At 38.6% G+C, this 27,540-nt stretch overlaps 1 protein-coding gene across 1 annotated transcript in view; it reads right to left on the minus strand.

The window, feature by feature from the left end:
- The window catches only part of KNDC1 (kinase non-catalytic C-lobe domain containing 1), a 266,031-nt gene that overhangs the window by 54,623 nt on the left and 183,868 nt on the right, over positions 1–27,540 (minus strand). Inside the window, exons 23-25 of the mRNA XM_053692913.1 lie at positions 21,193–21,363; positions 17,524–17,739; positions 1,056–1,138 (exon numbers count right to left, since the gene is read on the minus strand). Coding sequence (XP_053548888.1) covers positions 1,056–1,138; positions 17,524–17,739; positions 21,193–21,363 — 470 coding nt within the window. The remainder of the gene's footprint in view (positions 1–1,055; positions 1,139–17,523; positions 17,740–21,192; positions 21,364–27,540) is intronic.

The following is a 27,540-nucleotide window of genomic DNA, read 5'->3' on the forward strand; positions in this document are numbered from 1 at the left end:
TGTTATCATAGTTTTTGAATGGATTTAGATAAAACTATATATTTTGACCCTAACAGGGAGCATAACTATATGTACTGTATAGCTGTAAGGTAGGCGCCAATATATATGAAGAAAGAAAAAAAAAAAAGGCACAACCGATCAGATGCTCTACCACATTAGACTGTAGTGCAGAGCACACTCCTGCTGCTTCACATTAAAAACTAAGACCCAAATAACAAGTCTATGGGGCAGGCAGTAGAGCATGCAATTTGGTGTTCCCCCATCTTTAAAGGGACAGACTACGCCAAAATTTTTATTGTTTCAAAAGATAGATAATCCATTTATTTACCATTCCCCAGTTTTGCATAACCAACACGGTTATATTAATATACTTTTTACCTATGTGATTACCTTGTATCTAAATGTACTTTTAATGATAAAAGTAAATTGGAAAGTTGTTTAAAATTGCATGCCCTATCTGAATCATGAAAGTTGAACTTTGACTAGGCTGTTCCTTTAAGAGATTGAATTGACATGGTTGTTGCACAGTCTAAACACTGCACTTTGAAAGTTACACAAATTACTTTAGATAACATTTTTAAATAAAATCTGGCAATTCTGGATAAGTCTTTACTGCTTGATTACATTCTTTTAAATTTGCTGTCCCTTTAAAGGGACAGTAAAGTCAAAATTAAATGTTCATGATTCAGATGGAACATGCACTTTAATTATCAAATTAGCTTTGTTCTGTTTGTATCCTTTGTTGAAGAGTAGGCTCAGAAGCAGTAATATACTACTGGCAGGTAGCTGAACACATCTTGTGAGCCAATTACAAGAGGCATATATGTGCAGCAACCAATCTCCAGCTAGCAACTCAGCCTACTTAGGAATTCTCTTCAACAAAGGATACGAAGAAAATAAAGCAAAAAGGATGACAGAAGTACATTAAAAAGTTGTTTAAAATGGCATGCTCTTTTTGAATCAAGTAAGTTTAATCTTGAATTTCCTGTCTATTTAAGCTAAATGATTTGCTAGTTTTTTTAATGACAAAATAAATCACTTTCAGTTATACTTACTTTGGCAGATTAATAGATTTATCTTTAAGTCCCAGAGCTCGTGAATTCAGGAAATGTACCGGATGGCACTTCTGAAATACTTCCTAAGAAAAATAACAAACACATTATATATGTACAATACGTTTTTATTAAAAGGTAGAGAAGGGAATCGGTAAACATTTTGTAAACCTTCAAAATGTAATTTATTCACTTAAAGGAACATAAAACCCCAGATCTTTCTTTATGATTTAGATAGAGAATACAATTTTAAACAATTTGGCAATTTATTTCTGTTATCAAATTTGCTTCATTTTCTTGGTATCCTTTATTGAAAGAGCACCAAGGCATTACTGGGAGGTAACTGAACACAACAGCCAATGACAAAAGACAAGAATGTGTAACCACCAATCAGCAGCTAGCTCTCAGCACAGCAATGCTGCACCCGAGCCTAGCTAGATATGCTTTTCAGCAAAAGATACAGAGAGAAAAAAAGCATATTTCATAATAGAAGTAAATTGGAAAGTTGCTTAAAGGGACACTAAACCCAAATTTTTCCTTTCATGATTCAGATAGAGCATGCAATTTTAAGCAACTTTCTAATTTACTCTAAGCTAAGGAGCAAGCCAATTTTTGGTTGAGACCCTGGACAGCACTTGTTTATTGGTGCTGTCCAATCAGCAAGGACAACCCAGATTGTAAACCAAAAATGGGCCAGCTTCTAAACTTACATTATTGCTTTTCAAATAAAGATAGTAAGAATAAAGGAAAATTGATAATAGGAGTAAATTAGAAAGTTGCTTAAAATTGCATGCTCTATCTGAATCATGAAAGAAAAAAAAAGAAAAAAAAAGAAAAAATGTATGCTTACCTGATAAATTTCTTTCTTTTGCGATGTACCGAGTCCACGGATTCATCCTTACTTGTGGGATATTATCCTTCCCAACAGGAAGTGGCAAAGAGGTCACCACAGCAGAGCTGTCTATATAGCTCCCCCCTTAACTCCACCCCCAGTCATTCGACTGAAGGCCAAGGAAGAAAAAGGAGAAACTATAAGTTGCAGAGGTGACTGAAGTTTTCAATAAAAAATACTATCAGTCTTGAATAGACAGGGCGGGCCGTGGACTTGGTACATCGCAAAAGAAAGAAATTTATCAGGTAAGCATAAATTTTGTTTTCTTTTGCAAGATGTACCGAGTCCACGGATTCATACTTACTTGTGGGATACCAATACCAAAGCTTTAGGACACGGATGAAGGGAGGGACAAGACAGGAACCTAAACGGAAGGCACCACTGCTTGCAAAACCTTTCTCCCAAAAATAGCCTCCGAAGAAGCAAAAGTATCAAATTTGGAAAATTTGGAAAAGGTATGAAGCGAAGACCAAGTCGCAGCCTTACAAATCTGTTCAACAGAAGCATCATTTTTAAAAGCCCATGTGGAAGCCACCGCTCTAGTAGAGTGAGAAGTAATTCTTTCAGGAGGCTGCTGTCCAGCAGTCTCATAAGCCAAACGGATGATGCTTTTCAGCCAAAAGGAAAGAGAGGTAGCCGTAGCCTTTTGACCCCTACGTTTCCCAGAATAGACAACAAACAAAGAAGATGATTGATGAAAATCTTTGGTTGCCTGCAAATAGAACTTCAAAGCACGAACCACGTCCAAGTTGTGCAATAAACGTTCCTTCTTAGAAGAAGGATTAGGACACAGAGAAGGAACAACAATCTCCTGATTGATATTCCTGTTAGTAACCACCTTAGGGAGGAACCCTGGTTTGGTACGCAAAACCACCTTATCAGCATGGTAAACAAGATAAGGCAAGTCACATTGTAATGCAGATTATTCAGAAACCCTTCGAGCTGAAGAGATAGCAACTAGAAACAGAACTTTCCAAGATAGAATTTTAATATCTATGGAATGCATGGGTTCAAATGGAACCCCCTGAAGAACATTAAGAACTAAATTAAGACTCCATGGCGGAGCAACAGGTTTAAACACAGGCTTGATTCTAACTAAAGCCTGACAAAAAGCCTGAACGTCTGGGACATCAGCCAGATGCTTGTGCAATAGAATAGACATAGCAGATATCTGTCCTTTTAAGGAACTAGCTGACAATGCTTTCTCGAATCCTTCTTGAAGAAAGGACAAAAGCCTAGGAATCCTGATCTTACTCCATAAGTAGCCTTTGGATTTGCACCAAAAAAGATATTTACGCCATATCTTATGATATATTTTCTTGGTGACAGGCTTTCGAGCCTGAATCGAGGTATCTATGACCGACTCAGAGAAACCCCACTTTGATAAAATCAAACATTCAATCTCCAAGCAGTCAGTTGCAGAGAAATTAGATTTGGATGCTTGAACGGACCTTGAATCAGAAGGTCCTGTCGCAGTGGCAGAGTCCATGGTGGCAGAGATGACATGTCCACCAGGTCTGCATACCAAGTCCTGCGTGGCCACGCAGGCGCTATCAAAATCACAGAAGCTCTCTCCTGTTTGATTCTGGCAACCAGACGCAGAAGGAGAGGGAAAGGTGGAAACATATAAGCCAGGTTGAACGACCAGGGTACTGCTAGAGCATCTATCAGTACTGCCTGACGATCCCTGGACCTGGATCCGTAACAAGGAAGTTTGGCGTTCTGACGAGACGCCATCAGATCCAATTCTGGTGTGCCCCATAGCTGAACCAGTTGAGCAAACACCTCCGGATGGACCTCCCACTCCCCCGGATGAAAAGTCTGACGACTTAGAAAATCTGCCTCCCAGTTCTCTACCCCTGGGATATAGATCGCTGATAGATGGCAAGAGTGAGTCTCTGCCCATCGGATTATCCTGGAAAATTCCATCATCGCCAAGGAACTCCTTGTTCCCCCCTGATGATTGATATAAGCTACAGTCGTGATGTTGTCCGACTGAAATCTGATGAATCCAGCCGAAGCCAGCTGAGGCCACGCCTGAAGAGCATTGAATATCGCTCTTAATTTCAGAATATTTATCGGTAGGAAGGCCTCTTCCTGAGTTCACAAACCCTGTGCTTTCAGGGAATTCCAGACTGCACCCCAGCACAGTAGGCTGGCGTCCGTCGTCACTATAACCCACGCTGGCCTGCAGAAACACATTCCCCGGGACAGGTGATCTTGTGACAGCCACCAAAGAAGAGAGTCTCTGGTCTCTTGATCCAGATTTATCTGAGGAGATAAATCTGCATAATCCCCATTCCACTGTTTGAGCATGCATAGTTGCAGTGGTCTGAGATGCAAGCGAGCAAACGGAACTACAGGGAGTGCAGAATTATTAGGCAAATGAGTATTTTGACCACATCATCCTCTTTATGCATGTTGTCTTACTCCAAGCTGTATAGGCTCGAAAGCCTACTACCAATTAAGCATATTAGGTGATGTGCATCTCTGTAATGAGAAGGGGTGTGGTCTAATGACATCAACACCCTATATCAGGTGTGCATAATTATTAGGCAACTTCCTTTCCTTTGGCAAAATGGGTTAAAAGAAGGACTTGACAGGCTCAGAAAAGTCAAAAATAGTGAGATATCTTGCAGAGGGATGAAGCTTCTGAAGCGTGATCATCGAACAATCAAGCGTTTCATTCAAAATAGTCAACAGGGTCGCAAGAAGCGTGTGGAAAAACCAAGGCGCAAAATAACTGCCCATGAACTGAGAAAAGTCAAGCGTGCAGCTGCCAAGATGCCACTTGCCACCAGTTTGGTCATATTTCAGAGCTGCAACATCACTGGAGTGCCCAAAAGCACAAGGTGTGCAATACTCAGAGACATGGCCAAGGTAAGAAAGGCTGAAAGACGACCACCACTGAACAAGACACACAAGCTGAAACGTCAAGACTGGGCCAAGAAATATCTCAAGACTGATTTTTCTAAGGTTTTATGGACTGATGAAATGAGAGTGAGTCTTGATGGGCCAGATGGATGGGCCCGTGGCTGGATTGGTAAAGGGCAGAGAGCTCCAGTCCGACTCAGACGCCAGCAAGGTGGAGGTGGAGTACTGGTTTGGGCTGGTATAATTAAAGATGAGCTTGTGGGGCCTTTTCGGGTTGAGGATGGAGTCAAGCTCAACTCCCAGTCCTACTGCCAGTTTCTGGAAGACACCTTCTTCAAGCGGTGGTACAGGAAGAAGTCTGCATCCTTCAAGAAAAACATGATTTTCATGCAGGACAATGCTCCATCACACGCGTCCAAGTACTCCACAGCGTGGCTGGCAAGAAAGGGTATAAAAGAAGAAAATCTAATGACATGGCCTCCTTGTTCACCTGCTCTGAACCCCATTGAGAACCTGTGGTCCATCATCAAATGTGAGATTTACAAGGAGGGAAAACAGTACACCTCTCTGAACAGTGTCTGGGAGGCTGTGGTTGCTGCTGTGTCTGGGAGGCTGTTGATGGTGAACAGATCAAAACACTGACAGAATCCATGGATGGCAGGCTTTTGAGTGTCCTTGCAAAGAAAGGTGGCTATATTGGTCACTGATTTGTTTTTGTTTTGTTTTTGAATGTCAGAAATGTATATTTGTGAATGTTGAGATGTTATATTGGTTTCCCTGGTAAAAATAAATAATTGAAATGGGTATATATTTGTTTTTTGTTAAGTTGCCTAATAATTATGCACAGTAATAGTCACCTGCACACACAGATATCCCCCTAAAATAGCTATAACTAAAAACAAACTAAAAACTACTTCCAAAACTATTCAGCTTTGATATTAATGAGTTTTTTGGGTTCATTGAGAACATGGTTGTTGTTCAATAATAAAATTAATCCTCAAAAATACAACTTGCCTAATAATTCTGCACTCCCTGTATGTCCATTGCCGCTACCATAAGTCAGATTACCTCCATACACTGAGCCACTGACGGCCGAAAAATGGAATGAAGAGCTCGGCAGGTGGTTAAAATCTTTGATTTTTTGACCTCCGTTAGAAAATTCTTCATGTCCACCAAATCTATCAGAGTTCCCAGGAATGGAACTCTTGTGAGAGGAATAAGAGAACTCTTTTTCACGTTCACCTTCCACCCATGAGATCTTAGAAAGGCCAACACTAAGTCCGTGTGAGACTTGGCTAGTTGGAAAGTCGACGCTTGAATAAGGATGTCGTCTAGATAAGACGCCACTGCTATGCCCCGCGGCCTTAGGACCGCCAGAAGGGACCCTAGCACCTTTGTGAAGATTCTTGGCGCCGTGGCCAACCCGAAGGGAAGAGCCACAAAGTGGTAATGCCTGTCCAGAAAGGCAAACCTGAGGAACTAGTGATGATCTTTGTGGATAGGAATGTGTAGATACGCATCCTTTAAATCCACGGTGGTCATATATTGACCCTCCTGGATCATTGGTAAAATAGTCCGAATGGTCTCCATCTTGAAGGATGGAACTCTTAGGAATTGGTTTAGGATCTTGAGATCTAGAATTGGTCTGAAGGTTCCCTCTTTTTTGGGAACCACAAACAGATTGGAGTAGAAACCTTGTCCCTGTTCTGCTTTCAGAACTGGGCAGATCACTCCCATGGTAAAAAGGTCTTCTACACAGCGTAAGAACGCCTCTCTTTTTGTCTGGTTTACAGACAATTAAGAAAGATGGAATCTCCCCCTTGGAGGAGAATCTTTGAAATCTAGAAGATACCCCTAGGTTACAATTTCTACGGCCCAGGAGTCCTGAACGTCTCTTGCCCAGGCCTGAGCAAAGAGAGAGAGTCTGCCCCCTACTAGATCCGGTCCAGGATCGGGGGCTACCCCTTCATGCTGTCTAAGTGGCAGCGGCAGGCTTTTTGGCCTGTTTACCCTTGTTCCAAGCCTGGTTAGATCTCCAGGTTGGCTTGGATTGAGCAAAGTTCCCTTCTTGCTTTGCAGCAGAGGAAGAGGAAGCGGGACCACCCTTGAAGTTTCGAAAGGAACGAAAATTATTTTGTTTGGTCCTTGTCTTATTTGACTTATCTTGAGGGAGGGCATGACCCTTCCCCCCAGTGATGTCTGAAATGATCTCTTTCAGTGCAGGCCCGAATAGGGTCTTACCCTTGAAAGGGATGGTCAAAAGCTTAGATTTTGATGACACATCAGACCAGGACTTAAGCCATAACGCTCTACGCGCTAAAATGGCAAAACCTAAATTCTTTGCCGCTAACTTAGCGAGATGAGAAGCGGCGTCTGTAATAAAAGAATTAGCTAGCTTAAGAGCCTTAATTCTGTCCAGAATATCATCTAGTGGGGTCTCCACCTGAAGAGCCTCCTCTAGAGCCTCAAACCAAAAAGCAGCTGCAGTGGTTACAGAAACAATGCACGCTATAGGTTGAAGAAGAACACCTTGATGAACACAAATTTTCTTTAGGAGACCCTCTAATTTTTTATCCATAGGATCTATGAAAGCACAACTGTCTTCAATAGGTATAGTTGTACGCTTAGCCAGAGTAGAAATAGCTCCCTCCACTTTAGGGACCGTCTGCCATGAGTCCCGCATGGTGTCAGATATGGGAAACATTTTCTTAAAAACAGGAGGGGGAGCGAACGGAATACCTGGTCTATCCCACTCCTTAGTAACAATGTCCGAAATCCTCTTAGGGACCGGAAAAACATCAGTGTAAACAGGAACCTCTAAATATTTGTCCACTTTACACAATTTCTCTGGAACTACAATAGGGTCACAATCATCCAGAGTTGCTAAAACCTCATCCCTACCTCAGAACATTGTGAGGGAATATCGGATACGGCAGCTAAAGTGTCAGAATGCTCAGCATTTGTTCTTAACCCAGAGCCACTGCGCTTCCCTTGCAACCCTGGCAGTTTAAATAAAACCTCTGTGAGGGTAGTATTCATAACTGAGGCCATATCTTGCAAGGTGAAAGAATTAGACACACTAGAAGTACTTGGCGTCGCTTGTGCAGGCGTTACTGGTTGTGACACTAGGGGAGAACTAGATGGCAAAACCTGATTTCCTTCTGTCTGAGAATCATCCAGTGCCAAACTCTTATAAGTCAAAATATGCTGTTTGCAATTTATAGACATATCAGTACGAATGGGACACATTCTAAGAGGGGGTTCCACAATGGCTTCTAAACAAATTGAGCAATGAGTTTCCTCAATGTCAGACATTTTGCACAGGCTAGTAATGAGACAAGCAAGCTTGGAAAACACTTTATTTAATGGAAAAAAAACACAATTTTCAAAAACGGTACTGTGCCTTTAAGAGAAAAAAAGGCATACACAAACTGCAAAACTGCTTAAAATGTCCTCAAATTTTCCGAAATTTTTACAGTATACTAACCAAGCTTTAGTAAGATTGCACCACAAGTAATCAAGCAATAAACCCCCAAATGAGAAAACCGGATTGATAAGTGTCCAAAACCGGTAAAAACCCCTGTCAGCACCTTGCCACAGCTCTGCTGTGGCGCCTACCTGCCCTTAGGGAACGATAATGTGGGGATAAAGCTTCGATTAGGCCCCAGAAGTGTACCAGGACCTCCTGTGTTGTTGCTTGCTGTTTGTCTAAAGAAACTAAATACGCAAACCCCGCCCATCTCACTCGATGTTGCTAGGGCCTATACCAAAATCTACCAAACGTTTTTTAAGCCATGTGGGTTATAAAAAACCCCAAACAAGCCAAGTGTACCCTCAAACAGTTGTCCCTTAAGAAATATAAACAGTACTCCCAGCACACAAACGTTTGCCTTATATATCATATTCAAACTGAGTGCCCATAAGTTTAGCCCTTTATGCAAGCTAGTAATGCCCCTTATAAAACTAGGATTACTGCTTACCCTTCCCCTAATGGGGATACTGTCAGCCTTTCTGAGTTATCACAGTCTCTGCAGAAAAAATGACTGAACATACCTCATTGCTGTATAGCAAGAAACCGTTCCTCACACTGAAGATTTCCTGTACTCCTCAGCTTCTGTGGGAACAGCAGTGGACCTTAGTTACAAATGCTAAGATCATCATCCTCCAGGCAGAAATCTTCATCTATCTCCTGCCTGAGAGTAAATAGTACAACCACCGGTACCATTTAAACAGTTTAACACCTCTTTCACTTTACCCTTCCTGCTTAGAGCCGGCAAAGAGAATGACTGAGGGGTGGAGTTAAGGGGGGAGCTATATAGACAGCTCTGCTGTGGTGCTCTCTTTGCCACTTCCTGTTGAGAAGGATAATATCCCACAAGTAAGGATGAATCCGTGGACTCGGTACATCTTGCAAAAGAAATTGGGTTCTGTGTCCCTTTAAAATAACATGCTCTGTCTAAATCCTGAAAGTTTAATTTTGACTTTACTGTTCTTTTAATGTCTATTTAAATACAAAATGAACAATTCAATAATCTCCATTAATGTAAACTTATGCAGAATTGTCACAACTATATTATTATTATTATTATTATTATTATTATTATAGACAAATGCAACATATATGTACAATTCCAAGAACCACTTTATTTTATCCCTATAAAACTAGTATGTAACAATTCTAGTAATTGCCATTTTTACATGAACCACATGCGAGGTCTCTACATCTTTTCTTAATTTAAAAGTTTATTTGTTAAAGGGACATGAAAGTCTAGTTGGTTCTGATAGAGCATACAATTTAAAGAGAGACTTTTTAACCTCAAAATGTGTTCCCTTTCTACCCTTTGTTTATTTATTTATAAAATATTTTACCAGGAAGGATACATTGAGACTTCTCTAGTTTTCAAGTATGTCCTGGGTCCACAAAATATTGCATTGATACAATATAGGGTACAATAAAATACAAAAACAATATTAATACACAATATAGACAAAATTTAACATAGAACAGGTAGGAAATATATAATCAACCATGACAGGTGCATTCTGTTTTGAGATTTGTAGAGAGGGATCTCTTAAAGGATTTTAGGCTTGGGGAAGGTTTGAAAGTGTGCGGGAGGTCGTTCCATAATTGTGGTGCTCTGTAGGAAAAGGAGGATTGAGCTGCTTTCTTTTTGTATTGAGGCAAACTAAATAATGTGCTGGTACTGGATCGGGGGTTATAGGAGGTGGTAACAGCTGGGGAGAGCATTCTGCTCAGGTAGGGTGGGAGCTTCCCAGAAAAGCTCTTAAACACAAGGCTGGAAAGATGAAAGGTGCGTCTGGATTCCAGCGACAGCCAGTCCTGGTCCTGTAGTTACATTGTAGCACAAAGCAGCAGAGCGAGTTATACAATGTATTACGTTTATTAAAGTGAGTTTGCGGTGCAGGTGCATATACTACACCCCCTTAATCAATGATTGGCATCAGCATTTGCTGTACAATCATTCCCTTTACTGTAGGGCTGAGACAAGATTTGTTTCTGTACAGGGCACCTAGTTTTGGATAAAGTTTAGTTGCAAGTTTTTCTATGTGGAGGCCAAAAGATAGATTGGGGTCTAACAACATACCCAAGTATTTGAAAGAGTGCACTTTGGTCAGCGTGCAATTTGATCTTGTTTTGATGCGAAGATGGGAATTTTGTAGTTTGTGTAATTTAGGTCCCATTCCAAAGATCATTGTGACCGTTTTGTCAGTGTTTAGGAAGAGTTTGTTTTTTGAGATCCACTTTTCTACCTCTGTGAACTGGTCTTGGAGCACTGCCTCAAGCTGCGGCAGATCGGATTTGTTTGCATAGATTACCGTGTCGTCTGCGTACATGTGTACAGTTGAGGATTTGCAGACATTAGGCAGATCATTTATAAATAATGTGAATAGTAGGGGGCCGAGAATGGTACTTTGGGGATTACCACACGTGACTGGCAGAGGGCGGGATTCGCTGTCATAAATGGAGACATATTGTGATTGATCCGATGTTGAAAAGAATAAGCTCAGGAGTAGCAATGTACTACTAGGAGCTAGCTCTTGATTGGTGGCTACACACATGCCTCTTGTCATTGGCTCATCCAATATGCTCAGTCAGCTCCCAGTAGGGCATTGCTGCTCTGAAGCTAAATTTAAAGGGACAGTCTACCCGAAGGTTTGTATTGTTTAAAAAGATAGATAATCCCCAGTTTTACATAACCAACACAGTTATATTAATGTACTTTTTATCTCTGTGATTACCTTGTATCAAAGCCTCTGCAAACTGCTCCCTTATCTCAGTCCTTTGTACAGCCAATCAGTGCTGCTTCATAAAAACTCCACGGGAGTGAGCACAATGTCATCTATATGGCACACATAAACTAGCACTGTATGGCTGTGAAAAGCTATAAAAAAGCACTGAGATGAGAGGTGGTCTGTAGTGGCTTAGAAAAAGTCAGAAATTTAGAGGTTTAAAATGTATCAATAAAGTTGCCCTAGATCGTTTTTTCAAAATATATGCCAGTTTTAAAGATAATCCGTTTTCACGTTAAATCACTTACTTTTCCCTCTGTTGTCGTTTCAAAATGTCCATGTAGCTCCGCCCCTTTTTCCTCATCCGTGACATCATGAAAATCATGTGTTCCAGTAATTGTTCTAAGTTACTCGTAAACCCGTTTTTTGCGCATGCGCAATGCGCCTATTGTACTCTGGGCAATTTCAACAATTTGCTTCTGGCTTGTTAGTGCGATAGTGCAGCCCCCCATCTCCTATTTATATTCTGGTATCTCAAAGTGAAACTGGGAACCCCTAAACAACAGCTCAGCCCACTGACTGCCCAGCTCTCCCTACCCCTCAGTGCCACTATAAACATCACACATTACTGGAAGCCACTTGTTAGACAAATAGTAGAGTTGTTTACTGTCTGTGCAGTCAAAGGGACACAAAACACCTTTGAGACTGTAATATAAAATCTTTTATTATGTTTCATAAAACAACTTTATTGGTCCCCAGCTGCTGCGCGCCTATAATCCTGTGAAAAAGTGCCCAGAGTACAATAGGCGCATTGCGCATGCGCAAAAAACGGGTTACGAGTAACTTAGAACAATTACAGGAACACAGGATTTTCATGATGTCACGGATGATGAAAAAGGGGTGGAGCTACACAGACATTTTAAAACGTCAACAGGGGGAAAAGTAAGTGATTTAACGTGAAAACGGATTATCTTTAAAAACTGGCATATATTTTGAAAAAACGATCTAGGGCAACTTTATTGATACATGTTAAAACTACTTTTGTGTTGACTGTCCCTTTAATAAAACAATGTTGGTTGTGCAAAGCTGGGGAATGGGTAGTAAAGGCATTGTCTATCTTTTTAAACAATAACACAATTAATTAGACTGTCCCTTTAATTATGATTAGCCCATTTACAATAATATGCAAGCAATAGTGCAATAATAATAATATTTGTTTTTATTTATGTTAGTGTAGTTTGCTGATGTTTCTTTTTGATCTCAACATAATTGAGCAAAGAACTCAAAATAGATTTGTATAGTTTCCAATTGACTGGTCACTACAGCAGCCCTTTAGCCAAATTCACAGGGGGATGGTGGGTGTGTGAACAAAGTGCTGCCTATAAATGTAAGTTCTCTAGAATTCCGATAAAGAGGTTAAAGGGACAATGAACACAAATTATTTCTTCTGTGATTCAGATAGAGCATGAAATTTTAAGCAAGTTTCTAATTTACTCCTATTATCAAATTTTCTTTATTCTCTTGGTAACTTTATTTGAAATGAAAGAAGGTAAGTTTAGATGCCGGCCCATTTTTGGTGAACAACCTGGGTTGTCCTTGCTGATTGGTGCATAAATTTATCCACCAATAAAAAAGTGCTGTCCAGAGTCTGAACCCCATAAAAAAAAGCTTTGCTGCCTTCTTTTTCAAATAAAGAGAGCAAGAGAACGAAGAAAAATTTATAATAGGAGTAAATGAGAAATTTGCTTAAAATTGCATGCTCTATCTGAATCACGAAAAAAAAATTGGGTTCAGTGTCCCTTTAAATACTAAATATAAGGAATTATAGATACATTTAGAGAATTTTAATGTTCTTTTAAAAACAAAATGGTTTACATGGAGCACCAAATTATAGATATTTTTAGTGAAAAAGGAATACAATGTTTAAAACATACATTACATACGGTATATAAAATGTAATTGATTTGTCTGACCATTATGTAAAAAATAAGGTTGGCACTGTAAAGATTTGACTAAAGAATCAGCACTCAGACTCCCATCTATTTTATGACTATCTACAGAAATGCAATTATTCAGCCTTCAGCTCCCTCAAGAGGAATGAAATGTGTACTGCATTCATGTATTATCGGACTGTGTAAGTGGGACAGGTGAAATATCTTTTAGAGGGACTCAGAATGACTTTACACAAGTTGGTAGTCAATAGATACAATATCTTTCCAGTTAAGGGGCAGATTACAAGTGGCGCGCTAACAGTTACTCGCGAGCGAAAAGGGGTTTATTGGGGGTGCGCGTCGGTGTAGAGCTCGTATTACAAGTTAAAAGTAAACGTGATTGTTTGAGCACAATTGAAGTTAATGCGCGTCGGGATAGTGCATCCTAAGAGCTCTGGTTAACTGTTTTGCAAAACAAAATACATATAAAAGTACAATTATATGGAATGTTACGGTTCCTTTAAAGCTGTGCTACCTTGTCAGAGAATACACAAATATATAGCTTTAATTCATGTAGGCTCAGGGGCTGCAATGCCTCCTGGAAGCCAGCTGGTGATTGGTGTTTACACACATGCCTCTTGTCATTGGCTCACCTGGTGTGTTCAACTAGCTCCCAGAAGTGCATTGCTGCTCTGGAGCTGACCTTAAAGGCACAGTCTACTCCAGAATTTTTATTGTTTAAAAATATCGATAACCCCTTTATTACCCATTCCCCAGTTTTGCATAACCAACACAGTTATATTAATATACTTTTTACCTCTGTGATTAACTTATATCTAAACCTCTGCAGACTGCCCCCTTATCTCAGTTATTTTGACAGATTTGCATTTAGCCAATCAGTACCCTCTCATAAGTCACTCCACGTGCGTAAGCCCAATGTTATCTATATGGCACACATGGACTAACGCCCTCTAGCTGTGAAAAACTGTCAAATGATTCAGATAAGAGGCGGCCTTCAAGGGCTTAGAAATTAGCATATGCGCCTACCAAGGTTTAGCTTTCAACTAAGAATACCAAGGGAACAAAGTAAATTTGATGATAAAAGTAAATTGGAAAGTTGTTTAAAATGACATGCCCTATCTGAATCACGAAAGTTTCATTTTGATTAGACTGCCCTTTAATTATCTGTTTAACCCCCTTGTAGTGGTTAAACACATAAGGGTGGACTCCAATCTAGTTGATCATGGTTTTTTTAGCTCCGGATTCTCTTTTTTTTACATTGGAATGATCACAGTGCAATCAATAACACCATTTTCGTATAAGAAAAATATCAGATCGGATTATCGAATAAGTCACCCATATGATGCATAGACAGATTCATCTTCGGGATTGACCATCCACCTCACCACAAGTTATCACTGCCAAAACAGGACATAGTTTCATAAATAAGTATAAGAATTTTAGGTTTGCAGGCAGCTGATCAACTGCTATTTTATATATTTCAGCAAACTAATAACGATTTAATTATAACAAGCTGTGATGGGCACTTAGCGTAATTGCAAAAAAAGTGATATTCTAGTATAAAAACAAAAATCTATGTTATGGATATTTTATTTTAAACAAACATCCTTATTTATGACGTGTTTAACCCCTTCAGGCACATAAAACAAAGTTAAATTTGCACACAACACTGCAACTTTACCACTAGATAAGACATGGCCAGTGAGCCAATCATGAGAACCCTACATATGTATCCACCAATTGCTTGCTCTTTTAACTCTCTGCCGAGAATAAACACATAGTTAAAAAGGGTATTTATTTTAAACATAAAATGCTTTAACAAAACAGAACATTTCAAGTTTAGCCCATGAAAAAAAAAATGACATACAGGGACTTAAATATGAAATGCTTACCTATGCTAAGTAAAACAACTTTACAATATACTTTATTTATTTTGCCCCCTTTTCATATTATTTTAGCTCTGAAAATTGTGGCTTTTCTAATTCTCAAAGCTGGAAATGCGCCTGACTCCTCAAGGTGAACCCTGCTACATATATGTACTTAACTGGCTTTAATATATAAGAACTGCAGAACAATGCACTTTACACTAACAATATGACTGTGGCTAGCCTTGTCGTCTTCTACAGATGCATGCCCAGATTAGCTCATCCAAATTAGGCAAGTGGAAGATGGACTTTGGCCATTGAAAAACAATTGCAGCAAACACAATGTTAATTTGTCTTAAACATTTAAATTGGATGACATTTTATTCTCTTTTAAGACAACAGAAATGTCTTGTAACTTAGTTAACCGCATTATACAAAGTAAATGGTCCTGTGTAACTGATAAAAACAAATACAATGCAGTATACAAGTTTTCATTAAATTTAGGCAGAAACAGCTCACCCAAGTGAGCTGCACTGACAGCAGTTAACGTTCTGCCTTTCTGCTGTAAAAATAAATAAAATATAGCTAAACCGCAGGTACGTGCAGTGTTTATCTGCAGCGGTAGTTTACATATCTCATATATGGCCAGTCTCCATAGAGAAATTAAAGGGACAGTCTACGTCAGAATTTTAATTATTTAAAAAGATAATCCCATTATTATCTATTCCCAAGTTTTGCAGAACGAACACAGTTATATTAATATACTTTTTACCTCTGGGATTACCTTGTATCTAAGCCTCTGCAGACTGCCCCCTTATTTCAGTTATTTTGACAGATTTGCATCTTAGCCAATCAGTGTGGACTCATAGGTAACTCCGCAGGAGTGAGCACAATGTTATATATGGAAAAACATGATCTAGTGCTGTCTAGCTGTGAAAATGCAATGAGATAAGAGGCGGCCTTCGAGAGCTTAGAAATTAGCATTTGAGCCTACCTAGGTTTAGCTTTCAACAAAAAAAATACAAGAGAACAAAGCAGATTTGATGATAAAAGAAAATTGGAAAGTTATTTAAAATTGCATGCCCTATCTGAATCATGGAAGTTACATTTTGATTAGACTGTCCCTTTAAAGGTGCAAGAGGCAAGCTCCCTCTGGATAAAGTGATACATCAATCTATGGATATGCATTCTGCAGTTTCATTAGGTGCCGAATGCGGAAGAAGGCGGCCACTTGTGGCATTTTTCAAAACAAATTAACATCTTATTTACTGCAGTTGTTTTCTGCTGAAGTCCATTAGGGAAAGATATGTAGCAGGGTGAGTATTAAGAAGTCTGGAATGTACATTTCCAGTTCTGAGATTAGAAAATCCACAGTTTTCAGACCTTAAACTACATAAAAGGGGACAACATAAATGAAGTATATTGCAAATCTGCTATTTATTACGCATGACAAAACATTTTGAATAAAAATATCAAGTAATTTGTATTCCTTTTAAAGGTAAGTTTGTATTAGGAGTGGTATATAGTACATTTTCATGCCTTGGAACTTTAGGAACCACAACATTAATACAATGAAAAACTATAGATAAACACATTTCTAAGAATATATTAATTTATTTTTGTCTATAGCATGTCTGGTTCCAGTAAATAGAACCCACCTCCCTATTGCTGATGCCTAGTTGGCATACGGTGGAGGGTTCATCCAAGTTCTGAAGAGTCCAGGAGGTATAAGCCTAAGGCTGAGGCAGTTAGCAAACAGGCAAGAGGAGAAATAATTACAATCCGTGTCAGAGTGAATTGGGTAAAGAGGAATCTGATGTTCAGAACAACAACCCAAAGTTGAGAGGCAAAAGAGTAATCCAAGGTACAGGCCAAAAAACAGTTAATAACTTTAAAAGGTACCGCTCAGGCAAAAACAATACTAGAGCGACGACTAAAGGGCGTCAAACAGCAGCACGCGGAATCGACGTGACACAACTTGCATCAAAATGACGCAAAAATGTGCAGAGTAGTCGCATCGAAATTCTGCTGCCTGAAACCTGCCTCAACAATGCCACTGTTCTATAATTTTCCTCAACCCCATAAGAATGCTGGTCACTTCCGGTGACGTAGAATCAGCTGTTTGAGCGCAAATTCCTTCACTACGCATGCGCTTCACCACATTATCCAGCGCATCACCACATTCCAATTGCCCCAGTCCAGCATTCTTATGGGGTCTGAGCAAAAATTGAATCACTGCGCCTTCGCTCAACCACAGAAGCTAATCTCTACAACGGAACTGCTTGCTAACCACACTTTGCCCCCCCTCAAAAAAAAAACAGGTGGAGGCAAAAAAGATATTGAAGAAGGGGGGATTACAGCACCCATCATATATATATGTTTGATGCAGTGACTCGATGAAGCGCATGCGCACTGAGGGGATTTGCAGTCAGACAGCTGAGCGGCAAAATGTAACACACCTCTGGAAGTGACACGGTCCAGTATTCTTATGGGTCGAGGAAAATGACAGAACACCGCACAACAAAAAACAAAACTGAAGTCAGAAAGGGAAAGGACAAAAGCAGAAATAAGCCAGGAAAAAAGGGCACACAAGTGCCCCTAGAGGACATAGGTGGAAGGGACAATGCTTTCCTTACCTCTTGGAGTAATGTTAATTGAGAAGCGATCTGCTGGACAGTACATTCATGAATAGAGTACGTTGTGTTCTCTTCCGCTTTGATACTATTCAGGGAAAGCTCTTCGACAAAACCAGGGTAACACTGACGAGGTAAGGCCGATACAATGGTGTATTGCTTATCCTTTTGTTGAGGAAAATTATGTCCATTCCCTTTGGAGATTTTCCAGTTAAAGCTCTGCAAAACAGAAACTGACAATAATTGGATACAGCTAACATTTTGCAAAATGCATTCATACCATTTACTCAATTAATTAATTTATAACACTGTTGTGCTGAATCACTGAAGCTTTTATGGACAAAAAGTACCTGGGAAGAAAAAAACTAATCTTTTTTTCTGTTAGTGCTACTTGCCAGAAGACTAAAAGGCATAAAAAAACAAAAAACAATTCAGAATTACAATATTTTGAAACATAACAATACAATCATAGTGTGATTTGATTTCATGCAGTAATCCAGATGTTGCAGTAGTACATTCTATAACCTGGCAGTAAATATAAGTGTTTTTAGACAAAAAAAAAGTTTGAGACAATCAGGTAACAGATTTTAAAACAGCAATACAATAATGTATATACCATATATATATATATATATATAGGGAGCCGATTTAAGAAACTGCGAATGCAGCTGTTTCCGCGCGAGCCTTCAGACCGCTGCTCCTTAACTCATGTGGCGGACAGCAATCATCCCGATCAGATATGATCGGGATGATTGACACCCCCTGCTAGCAGCCAATTGGCTGTAAATGTGCGGGGGGCAGCATTGCACAAGCATTTCACTAGAAATGCTTGTGCAATGTTTAATGCCGACAGTGTATGCTGTTGGCATTTAGTGATGTCTGGCCTAAATGATGCACTACAGCGGATCATGTCTGCCCGACAGTTGATAAATCTACCCCATGGAATTTAAAAGGATGTGCCTTTAAGTCATTTGCAAGGATCAGAATGTGGAAGTAAGCAGCAGATATTTTGTAGCCTGACAGAGTGAAATTATATGCTCTATCTGAATCATGCAAGTTTAGTTTTGACTTTCTTATCCCTTTAATTCTTGTCAAAGATCCTCACTCTAAGATCTGGATCTGCACAGTTTTATGTTCCCTGTTCCCGCATACCCCCTATCTCACATCCTTGGCTAACTCTTTATCCTCTTTTAGCCGCTTTTCTATTAATTCAAGCTGTAAGTGGTGGAAATCTGAGGAGTCAGGTGATCAATTAAGAGTGAAACTCTCCTGTCATAAGGAGAATTTAGGAGGTGGGGGCCCCAAACAACAGTAAAAGGAATGTCAGTCCAAGTAGGGAAAATCATCAAGAGGGACAGTTCTTGGATAGTGGAATTAAAGGGACAGTCTACTCCAGAATTTGTATCGTTTAATACAATAGATAATTTTTTTATCACCCATTCACCAGTTTTGGATAATCAACACGATTAGATTAATACACTTTTTAACTCTGTGATTACCTTGTATCTAAGCCTCTGCCCTATCTGAATCATGAAAGTTTAATTTTGACTAGACTGTCCCTTTAAGTAAAGTGATGTACTTGTATATGAGTGGTTATAGGAGTAACATGGGTGCCATAAACAGAAGTGACAAGAAAAGAGTGACACTGTGGTTGTTTGTAATGGCTGAGGTCATATTCAGTGGTTGTTGGGTAAACCAGGTGAGTGCTGGATGCTAGAGCAGAAGGGGTTACTGTGGGACTAGGGTTGCACCTCGGCTTATGGGTAATACATGCTGCAGGGTGTGCAGGTAGGAACATGAATTGCACCCCTGGATAACACTTTTTACCTGTATTAAACATTTTTAAATAATGTAATTCTACTATATTTAATGACACTTTAAAGGGACAGTCTACACTAAAATTGTTATTGTTTAAAATGATAGATAACGCCTTTACTACCCATTCCCCAGCTTTGCACAAACAACACTGTTATATAAATGTAATTTATAACCTTTAAACCTCAAAATGTCTGCCTCTTTCTAAGCCACTACAGACAGCCTCTTATCGCATGCTTTTTTATTAGCTTTTCACAATAGGGGAGTGCTAGTTCATGTGGGCCATATAGATAACAGTGTTCACATCTGAGGAGTTATTTAAGATTTAGCACAACACAGTACTAAATGCAAGTTAATAGATAATAAATAAAAAGTCATGTGATCAGGGGGCTGTCTGCAGAGACTTAGATATAAGGTAATTACAGAGGTAAAAAGTGTATTAATATAACTGTGTTGGTTATGCAAAACTGGGGAATGGGTAATAAAGGGATTATCTATCTTTTAAAACAATAACAATTCTATTGTAGACTGTCCCTTTAAGCTTAAAGGGACATGAAATTAAAAAAAATTCTTTCATTATTCAAACACAGCATGCAATTATAAACAACTTTTCGTTATACTTCTATTATCAAATTTTCTGTGTTCTCTTGGTATACTTTGTAGAAAAGCGATCTCAAGAGTGTGCTCATGTCTTCAGCAATAAATGACATAAGTTTTGCAAGAATGCTATACATTTAAAGGGACAGTCAAGTCCAAAAAAAACTTTCATGTTTTAAATAGGGCATGTAATTTTAAACAACTTTCCAATTTACTTTTATCACCAATTTTGCTTTGTTCTCATGGTATTCTTAGTTTAAAGCTCAACCTAGGAAGGCTCATATGCTAATTTCTAAGCCCTTGAAGGCCGCCTTTAATCACATGCTTTTTTATTTGCTTTTCACAACAGGGGAGAGCTAGTTCAGGTAAACCCTATAGATAACATTGTGATCACGCTCGTGGATTGTGGCAGACACTGTACTAATTGTCTAAAATGAAAGTCAATAGATAATAACTAAGTCATGTGATCAGGGGGCTGTCAGAAGATGCTTAGATACAAGGTAATCACAGAGGTCAAAAGTTTATTAATATAACCGTGGTGGCTGTGCAAAACTGGGGAATGGGTAATAAAGTTATTATCTATCTTTTTAAACAACAACCTTTCTGGTGTTGACTGTCCCTTTAAAAAAAGTACTAGATGGCAAGAAGTGGGTTTCCAGACCGGTGTAGGCTACCTAGCTTTTCAACAAAGAACACAATGAGAATGTAGCAAATTTGATAAAAGAAGTCAACTGAAAACTTTTTTAAACTTGTATGTTCTGTATGAATGATGAACAATAAAGAGACACTGAATGCATTGTTTTATTTGTCTTGTTTAAAAGAAGAAAAAAAAAATCAAGTGTATTACAGTTTTTTTTTTTTTTTTAAGAGATCCTCCGAGCTTTTTTCTGTACACTGAGGCCGGCCACAAGCACACATGTGACTTGAGCAATACTGTATATGGAAACACTGTTTGTTACAATGTTTTACATTTGTCAAATTCAAAGCTATTCCAATTCACTAGAAGATCCTGCAAGAACTCTCTTGTCAAAAGCTTTTCAAGTTAAAGTGAATGTAAACTTTCATGAATTAGTGCCCGGTTTTTAAAAATACTATTTAAAAACAGCGGCACTTTCATTCATGAAACTTTAAATTGCAGCGTATATTTACAAATACTTAACTTTCTCTTCAGCAAAGCCGGATCGGCGATCCCCCCCCCCGCATGTTTTGTAAAAAATGATAATAGAAATATGACTAGAAGATAAAGTAAAACTAACAAACCTTTCTTGAGATGCTATCTTCAGATAACTTTGTGTATAGTGAGTGTAATGATTTGGTGTCCTCTTTCTTATCTCCAGAGTTAAAAGTTGGTGACGTTAGTGTGTTTCTTTTACTGGAAACTTTTTGCAGCAATGACATCAGGTATTCACCAGGCTCATCTTTTGGAAGAGTCTGAAAAAGTTAATATAATTGATGACAAACACTGTTAAGAAAAACACAAATAAGGGGAAAATCACAAAGGGCTTCCTCTTACAGACAAACATCAGATCATGCCCCAAAACCTAAACATTTTAGTGATGTCATCAGTGGCGGCTTGTGAATTTTGAAGATGGTGGGGCGCTAGATCCCACCCCTTGAAATAAAGCCCCGCCCCTTAAATGGGAAACTGTATATATGATAGATACGCACTTCACACACATAGCATACATACATACTACATGCATACACAAACACACTACATACATACACATACACACTACATAAATACACATTACACAAATATAAATACACAAACACTACACTATCATACAGAACAAAAGGAGGCAAGATCCAATTACCTTTGTGTAAATGTGAGGGGGAGTGTATAAGCAGCTAAGTAACAGACCTATTTTGCACCTTACTTACATACTACAACATATGATATAAAGTTGTGTAAGGTCATAAAGTCAGTGCAGGATGGACTTGCTTTACTAGGGGAATTACAAATATGAGAAGAATGGGCAGATAAATGGAAAATGAGATTTAATACTGGAAAATGTAAGGTTCTACATTTTGGAAGTAAAAATAAGCAGGCAACCTATTATTTAAATGGGACTAGACTTAGCCAAACAGAGTTGGAAAGGGATTCGGCTTCTAAGGCTATTAAGATGCAAGGGAGGAAAGCACAATTCTGTCACTATAAAAATCCCGTGGTATGGAGGGCAGTTCTGGGGACCATCTCAAAAAAGACATTGCAGAGTTAGAAAACGTTCATAGAAGGCTCACAAAACGAACAAGGGGAATGGTTTGAATGGAGATTTTATGCTATGAGGAGAGGTTAGCCAAACTGGTCTGTTTTCTATAGAACAAGGCACTTGAGAGGTGACATGATTAGTTTATATAAATATATTTAAGGCCAATATGCAGAGTTGGCAGAAGTTCTGTTTATCCCAAGGCAATTGTTTGTGACAAGGGGACACAATTTAAAGGGACACTGAACCCAAATTTTTTCTTTCGTGATTCAGATAGAGCATGCAATTTTAAGCAACTTTCTAATTTACTCCTATTATCAATTTTTCTTTGTTCTCTAGCTTTCTTTATTTGAAAAAGAAGGCATCTAAGCTATTTTTTGGTTCAGAACCATGGAAAGCACTAGTTTATTGGTGGGTAAATTTATCTACCAATCAGCAAGAACAACACAGTGTGTTCACCAAAAATGGGCCGGCATCTAAACTTACATTCTTGCACTTCAAATAAAGATACCAAGAGAATTAAGAACATTTGATAATAGGAGTAAATTAGAAAGTTGCTTAAAATGGCATGCTCTATCTGAATCATGAAAGAAAAAAATTGGGTTCAGTGTCCCTTTAAGGCTGGAGGAAAGGAGATTTAAATGAGTTAGCTTTTTAATTGTATTAATTTAAAGGGACACAAGTCAAAATTAAACTTTTTGATTAAAGGGACAGTCTACACCAGAATTGTTATTGTTTTAAAAGATAGATAATCCCTTTATTACCCATTTCCCAGTTTTGCATAACTAACACATTTATAATAATATACTTTTAACCTCTGTGATTATCTTGTATCTAAGCCTCTGCAAACTGCCCCTTTTTCAGTTCTTTTGACAGACTTGCAGTCTAGCCAATCAGTGCCTGCTCCCAGATAACTTCTCGTGCACGAGCACAGTGTTATCTATATGAAATACGTGAACTAACACCCTCTAGTGGTGAAAAACTGTTAAAATGCATTCTGAAAGAGGTGGGCTTCAAGGTCTAAGAAATTAGCATATGAACCTCCTAGGTTAAGCTTTCAACTAAGAATACCAAGAGAACAAAGCAAAATTGGTGATAAAAGTAAATTGGAAAATTGTTTAAAATTACATGCTCTATCTGAATCATGAAAGTTTATTTTGGTGTAGACTGTCCCTTTAAGACAGGACATGCAATTTTAAACAACTTTTCTATTTACTTCTATTAACAAAATGTGCAGTCTTTTTATATTTACACTTTCTGAGTCACTAGCTCCTACTGAGCATGTGCAAGAATTCACAGAATATACGTATATGCATTTGTGATTGGTTGATGGTTGTCACATGATACAGGGGGAGTGGAAATACACATAACTTTGAAATTTGTCGGAATAAAAGTCTACTACTCATTTGAAGTTCAGACTAAATGCTATTGCATTGTCTTGTTATTATGCATTTGTTGATTATGCAAATCTACAGCGTTTACTGGTCCTTTAAGCTTATATGGAGCTTCTTTATTGTAAATCAAGTAGGATCTGTATAGGTTGACCTCAGGTCTTCTGTCTTCTTTCAACCTCATTTACTACATTATGCTACCATGTCACTTTAGTGTAAATGTCAGTAAAGCGATGAGTATCATAATGTAACCTCCTAACATCTGCTTATTTTTTACTAAATGCTATCCCAAAGTATAAACAAAGATCACAGATCAACTGTAGTTTGTACATTATGGGCCAGATAACAAGCGGAGCGCTAAATATTGCTTTAATGAAAGCGATATTTGCTCTCCACTGAGTAATACCAGTGCACGCTAATGTGCGCTGGGAAGCATTGCGCTCATAAGAGCGCACTTCCATAGGATCCTATAGGAGCCTTGTTCTAAAGTTGTCAGAGACGGCATCAGAACTTCAGCGCCAGCGAAGTGGGTAAGTAGTGCAGCGATGGCAACAAATATAAATATATATGCTTATATAGATATATATTTATGTGTTTATATGTGTACAGTATATACACATATTAATACATACATATATATTTACTGGGAACACACAGTTCCCATAGACCGCAACGTAAAGACACTTTTCAGTGCCTTTTTTTCCTAACACCTCACTCCCACCAACTTTAATCCCCAAATACTGCCTAGTGTTGCCATCTTTATTTTTTAATAAACTACACTAGACAGTATTTTGGGGCCATTTGGGTCAGATTTAGAAAATTAACCAGAGATCTGTTTGCTACTCAATAATTTAGCACTCTACTTGTAATGTACCCCTATGTAAGCAGGAAATAAATCTGATAACTAAATATACACTTTCATTATTTAATAGACTCTCTGGACTATAATATTAATTATCAAATTGTAATATTGGTTTGTCACTGACTAAAATTGCTCTTGAGTCACAATGCTGGTCAATTTATTTTATCTCCAAGTATAGCTATCTCAGTTAAAGAGACATTGAGATAAAAAAATAAGTTCTGTATAAAATGTTTAAAGGGACACTGAACCCAAATTTTTTCTTTTGTGATTCAGATAAGAGAATGCAATTTTAAGCAACTTTCTTTTTTTTTTTTTTCGTTTCAATATAAAATAGTGCATCACAACGAATAAATTATTCCATATAAAATTTAAACAGTAACAATCAGTGTCAAGGTAAGGGTCAAAAATCCCCCTTACATTAGTAAATGACATAATAAAGATAATACAGAAATTAGACAACCAGCCAAGATTTATCTTATGTATGTCAATTCTAGAAAACATACTACACTTGTGACGTATTTGTGGTCGTTCTTCATCTTTACTTATTTTAACAGTTAATATCTCTCCCAGACATACAAACAACACACAAACAAAAAACAAAACAAAAAAAAACAAAAAAAAAACTAAAATATCCAACTCTCTCATCTCCCCGCCCCACCCGATCACCTCACCCAGCATCCGTCATCCACTCTCCAGGGAAGTGGCCAACTAGAATGTTTACCATAACATACTCCGTGTCTCTGAGAGGTTTAATCAGTTTTTTCTGAAGTACTAGGGGAAGAGATCTCACAAATGTTTCCCATTTTTTGAAGAATGTAGGCAGATATTTATCTTGTGGATAGGGAATGTTGAATTGCTCAGTTGTAAAATGATTGATCATAGCACTTTTAAATTGTGTCATTGTGGGCGCGGAAGAAGCTTTCCACAGTTTAAAAATAAGATTACGAGCCGTTAGGATTATAGTGTTTATCAAATTGTAATTCTTGGTTATTCCCTGAAATTTCACCAGAAAGAAAACATCCCTTGGAGATAATTTGTGATCCAATTTCAGAGTTACCGTCATCCAATAGGATATTTTCTTCCAATATTGGTGGATTTTAGGGCAACTCCACAGACAGTGAAATAGATCTGCACTTAATGAAGAACATCTAGAACAAAGAACTCTTGATTTATACCATTTGGAGAGAGCAGCAGGAGTAAGATATCTTTTAAGGCCAATTTTTATCTGTGACTCTCTCCAAGAGGTCGGTACCCAACTTTGTTGAATTATTTGGAAACTCCCAGTGATAGTCTGTTCGTTTATATCTGGGAAGTATGTGTCCCACATTGCCACCATGTCATTCACCTGCGTCTTTGACGCTTTCTGATTTATGAGAAGATATAGTGGGGAGATTATATAGATTCCTGCCGCATACAGAGAGATCTTGGCCTGTAACTCACCCCGGGACCAATTATTCCCGTATTTTGAGCACAGCTCTTGAAGATAGTGTCTAACTTGGAGATAAGCGTAGAATTCACGTGAATGTAGGTCAAATTGTGTTGCAATATCTTCAAACAGTAGCGGATATCCATCTGCGTCCTGTAGTTGGCTCATATTTTGAAGACCCTTTAACGCCCAAACTTTGAATATCTGATTGGTAAGGCCGGGCCCAAACTCGGGATTACCACATATAGTTAAATATTGCGATATGTAGGGGGAGCAATCGTTTTCCGCACAGAGCCTCTGCCAGGCCACAATGACGTTCTTAAAGGTGGTCATATAAAATATATTAGAGGGCAGAGAAGTGAGAGGGCAGTGTAAGAGTGCCTTCAAGCTGAATGGGGCCACAATTTGATTTTCCCAGATAACCGAGGAAATTTGGTCTTTCCCAGTTAACCAGTCTAAAGCAAATCTGGCTATAATGACCAGATTATATGTTTGAATATTAGGGAGAGCAAGGCCTGCTGAAAGCTTAGAATTCATAAGTCTATGGGGCGCAATGCGTGGTCTCTTTCCATTCCATAAAAATTGGGAACATGCCCTATTATATATGTTAATATCTTTTTTATGTAAAAAGCACAGGATATTCTGCATAATATAAAGAAGTTTTGGAAAGAGGACTGATTTAATTAAAGTCACGCGAGCCGTTAATGATATGGGCAACGAGGTCCACTCCTCTAGTTTCCTTCTACAATAGTCCAGGCTTGGCCTATAATTTATCTTGTACCACTCTTCTGGATTTCTAGATAGACAAAGACCAAGATAAGTAATCTGGGAGACCTCAAGGAAGGGATGATTACAATAATAAGGGGGATTTCTATATAGCCACATTAATTCTGATTTTGAGATGTTTATCTTAAATCCAGAAATCTCCCCAAATTCTTGGATAATCGCTTGAAAAATGGGTAAAGTGACCTTAAGATTGGAAAGGAATATTAGAAGATCATCCGCATATAGAAGCAACACTAGCTTTTCATCTGCCAAGAGGATCCCGTCCAGTTCTTGTCTTAATCGAATGGCAAGGGGTTCTATACTCAGATTGAATAAGAAAGGGGAAAGAGGACATCCTTGTCTAGTCCCTCTAGATAGCTCAAAGCGTTGGGTAGATGCATTGTTTATGATGACCGCCGAGGAAGGAGTACTATAGATTAACCGAATATAATTAATAAAATATTCAGGGAAACCAAACCGATCTAGCGCGGAGAACAAGTGGTGCCAGTCAACGCGATCGAATGCTTTCTCCGCGTCGATCGTTAAAATAGCCTTATCTTCCGTTTCAAGTGCCCTTAAGGACTTATATCTAATCCAAAAGGATTCGATCAGGATTAATAATTTCCTTGTATTTCTTACGGGATTCCGGCCCGACATAAAACCAGATTGATTCTCATGGATTAAATCACCCATGTATGGTTTCAATCGAGAGGCTATTATAGCTGCGAGCAGCTTATAGTCGGTGTTGAGGACTGAGATCGGTCTATAGGAGCTAGGCAATTCCGGGTCTTTACCCTTTTTTAGGATTAATGGGATATTCGCAGTTGTAAAAGAGGGGGAACAATTGGTGTTCTCTGAAATGTAAAAATTAAATAGCTTATTCAATATTGGAGTCACCTGTGTCTGTAAAATCCTATAGTACTCAATGGGGAGGGCATCAGGTCCAGCCGCTTT

This window comes from Bombina bombina, chromosome 9 (genome assembly GCF_027579735.1).
Source record: "Bombina bombina isolate aBomBom1 chromosome 9, aBomBom1.pri, whole genome shotgun sequence".
Taxonomy (NCBI): Eukaryota; Metazoa; Chordata; class Amphibia; order Anura; family Bombinatoridae; genus Bombina; species Bombina bombina.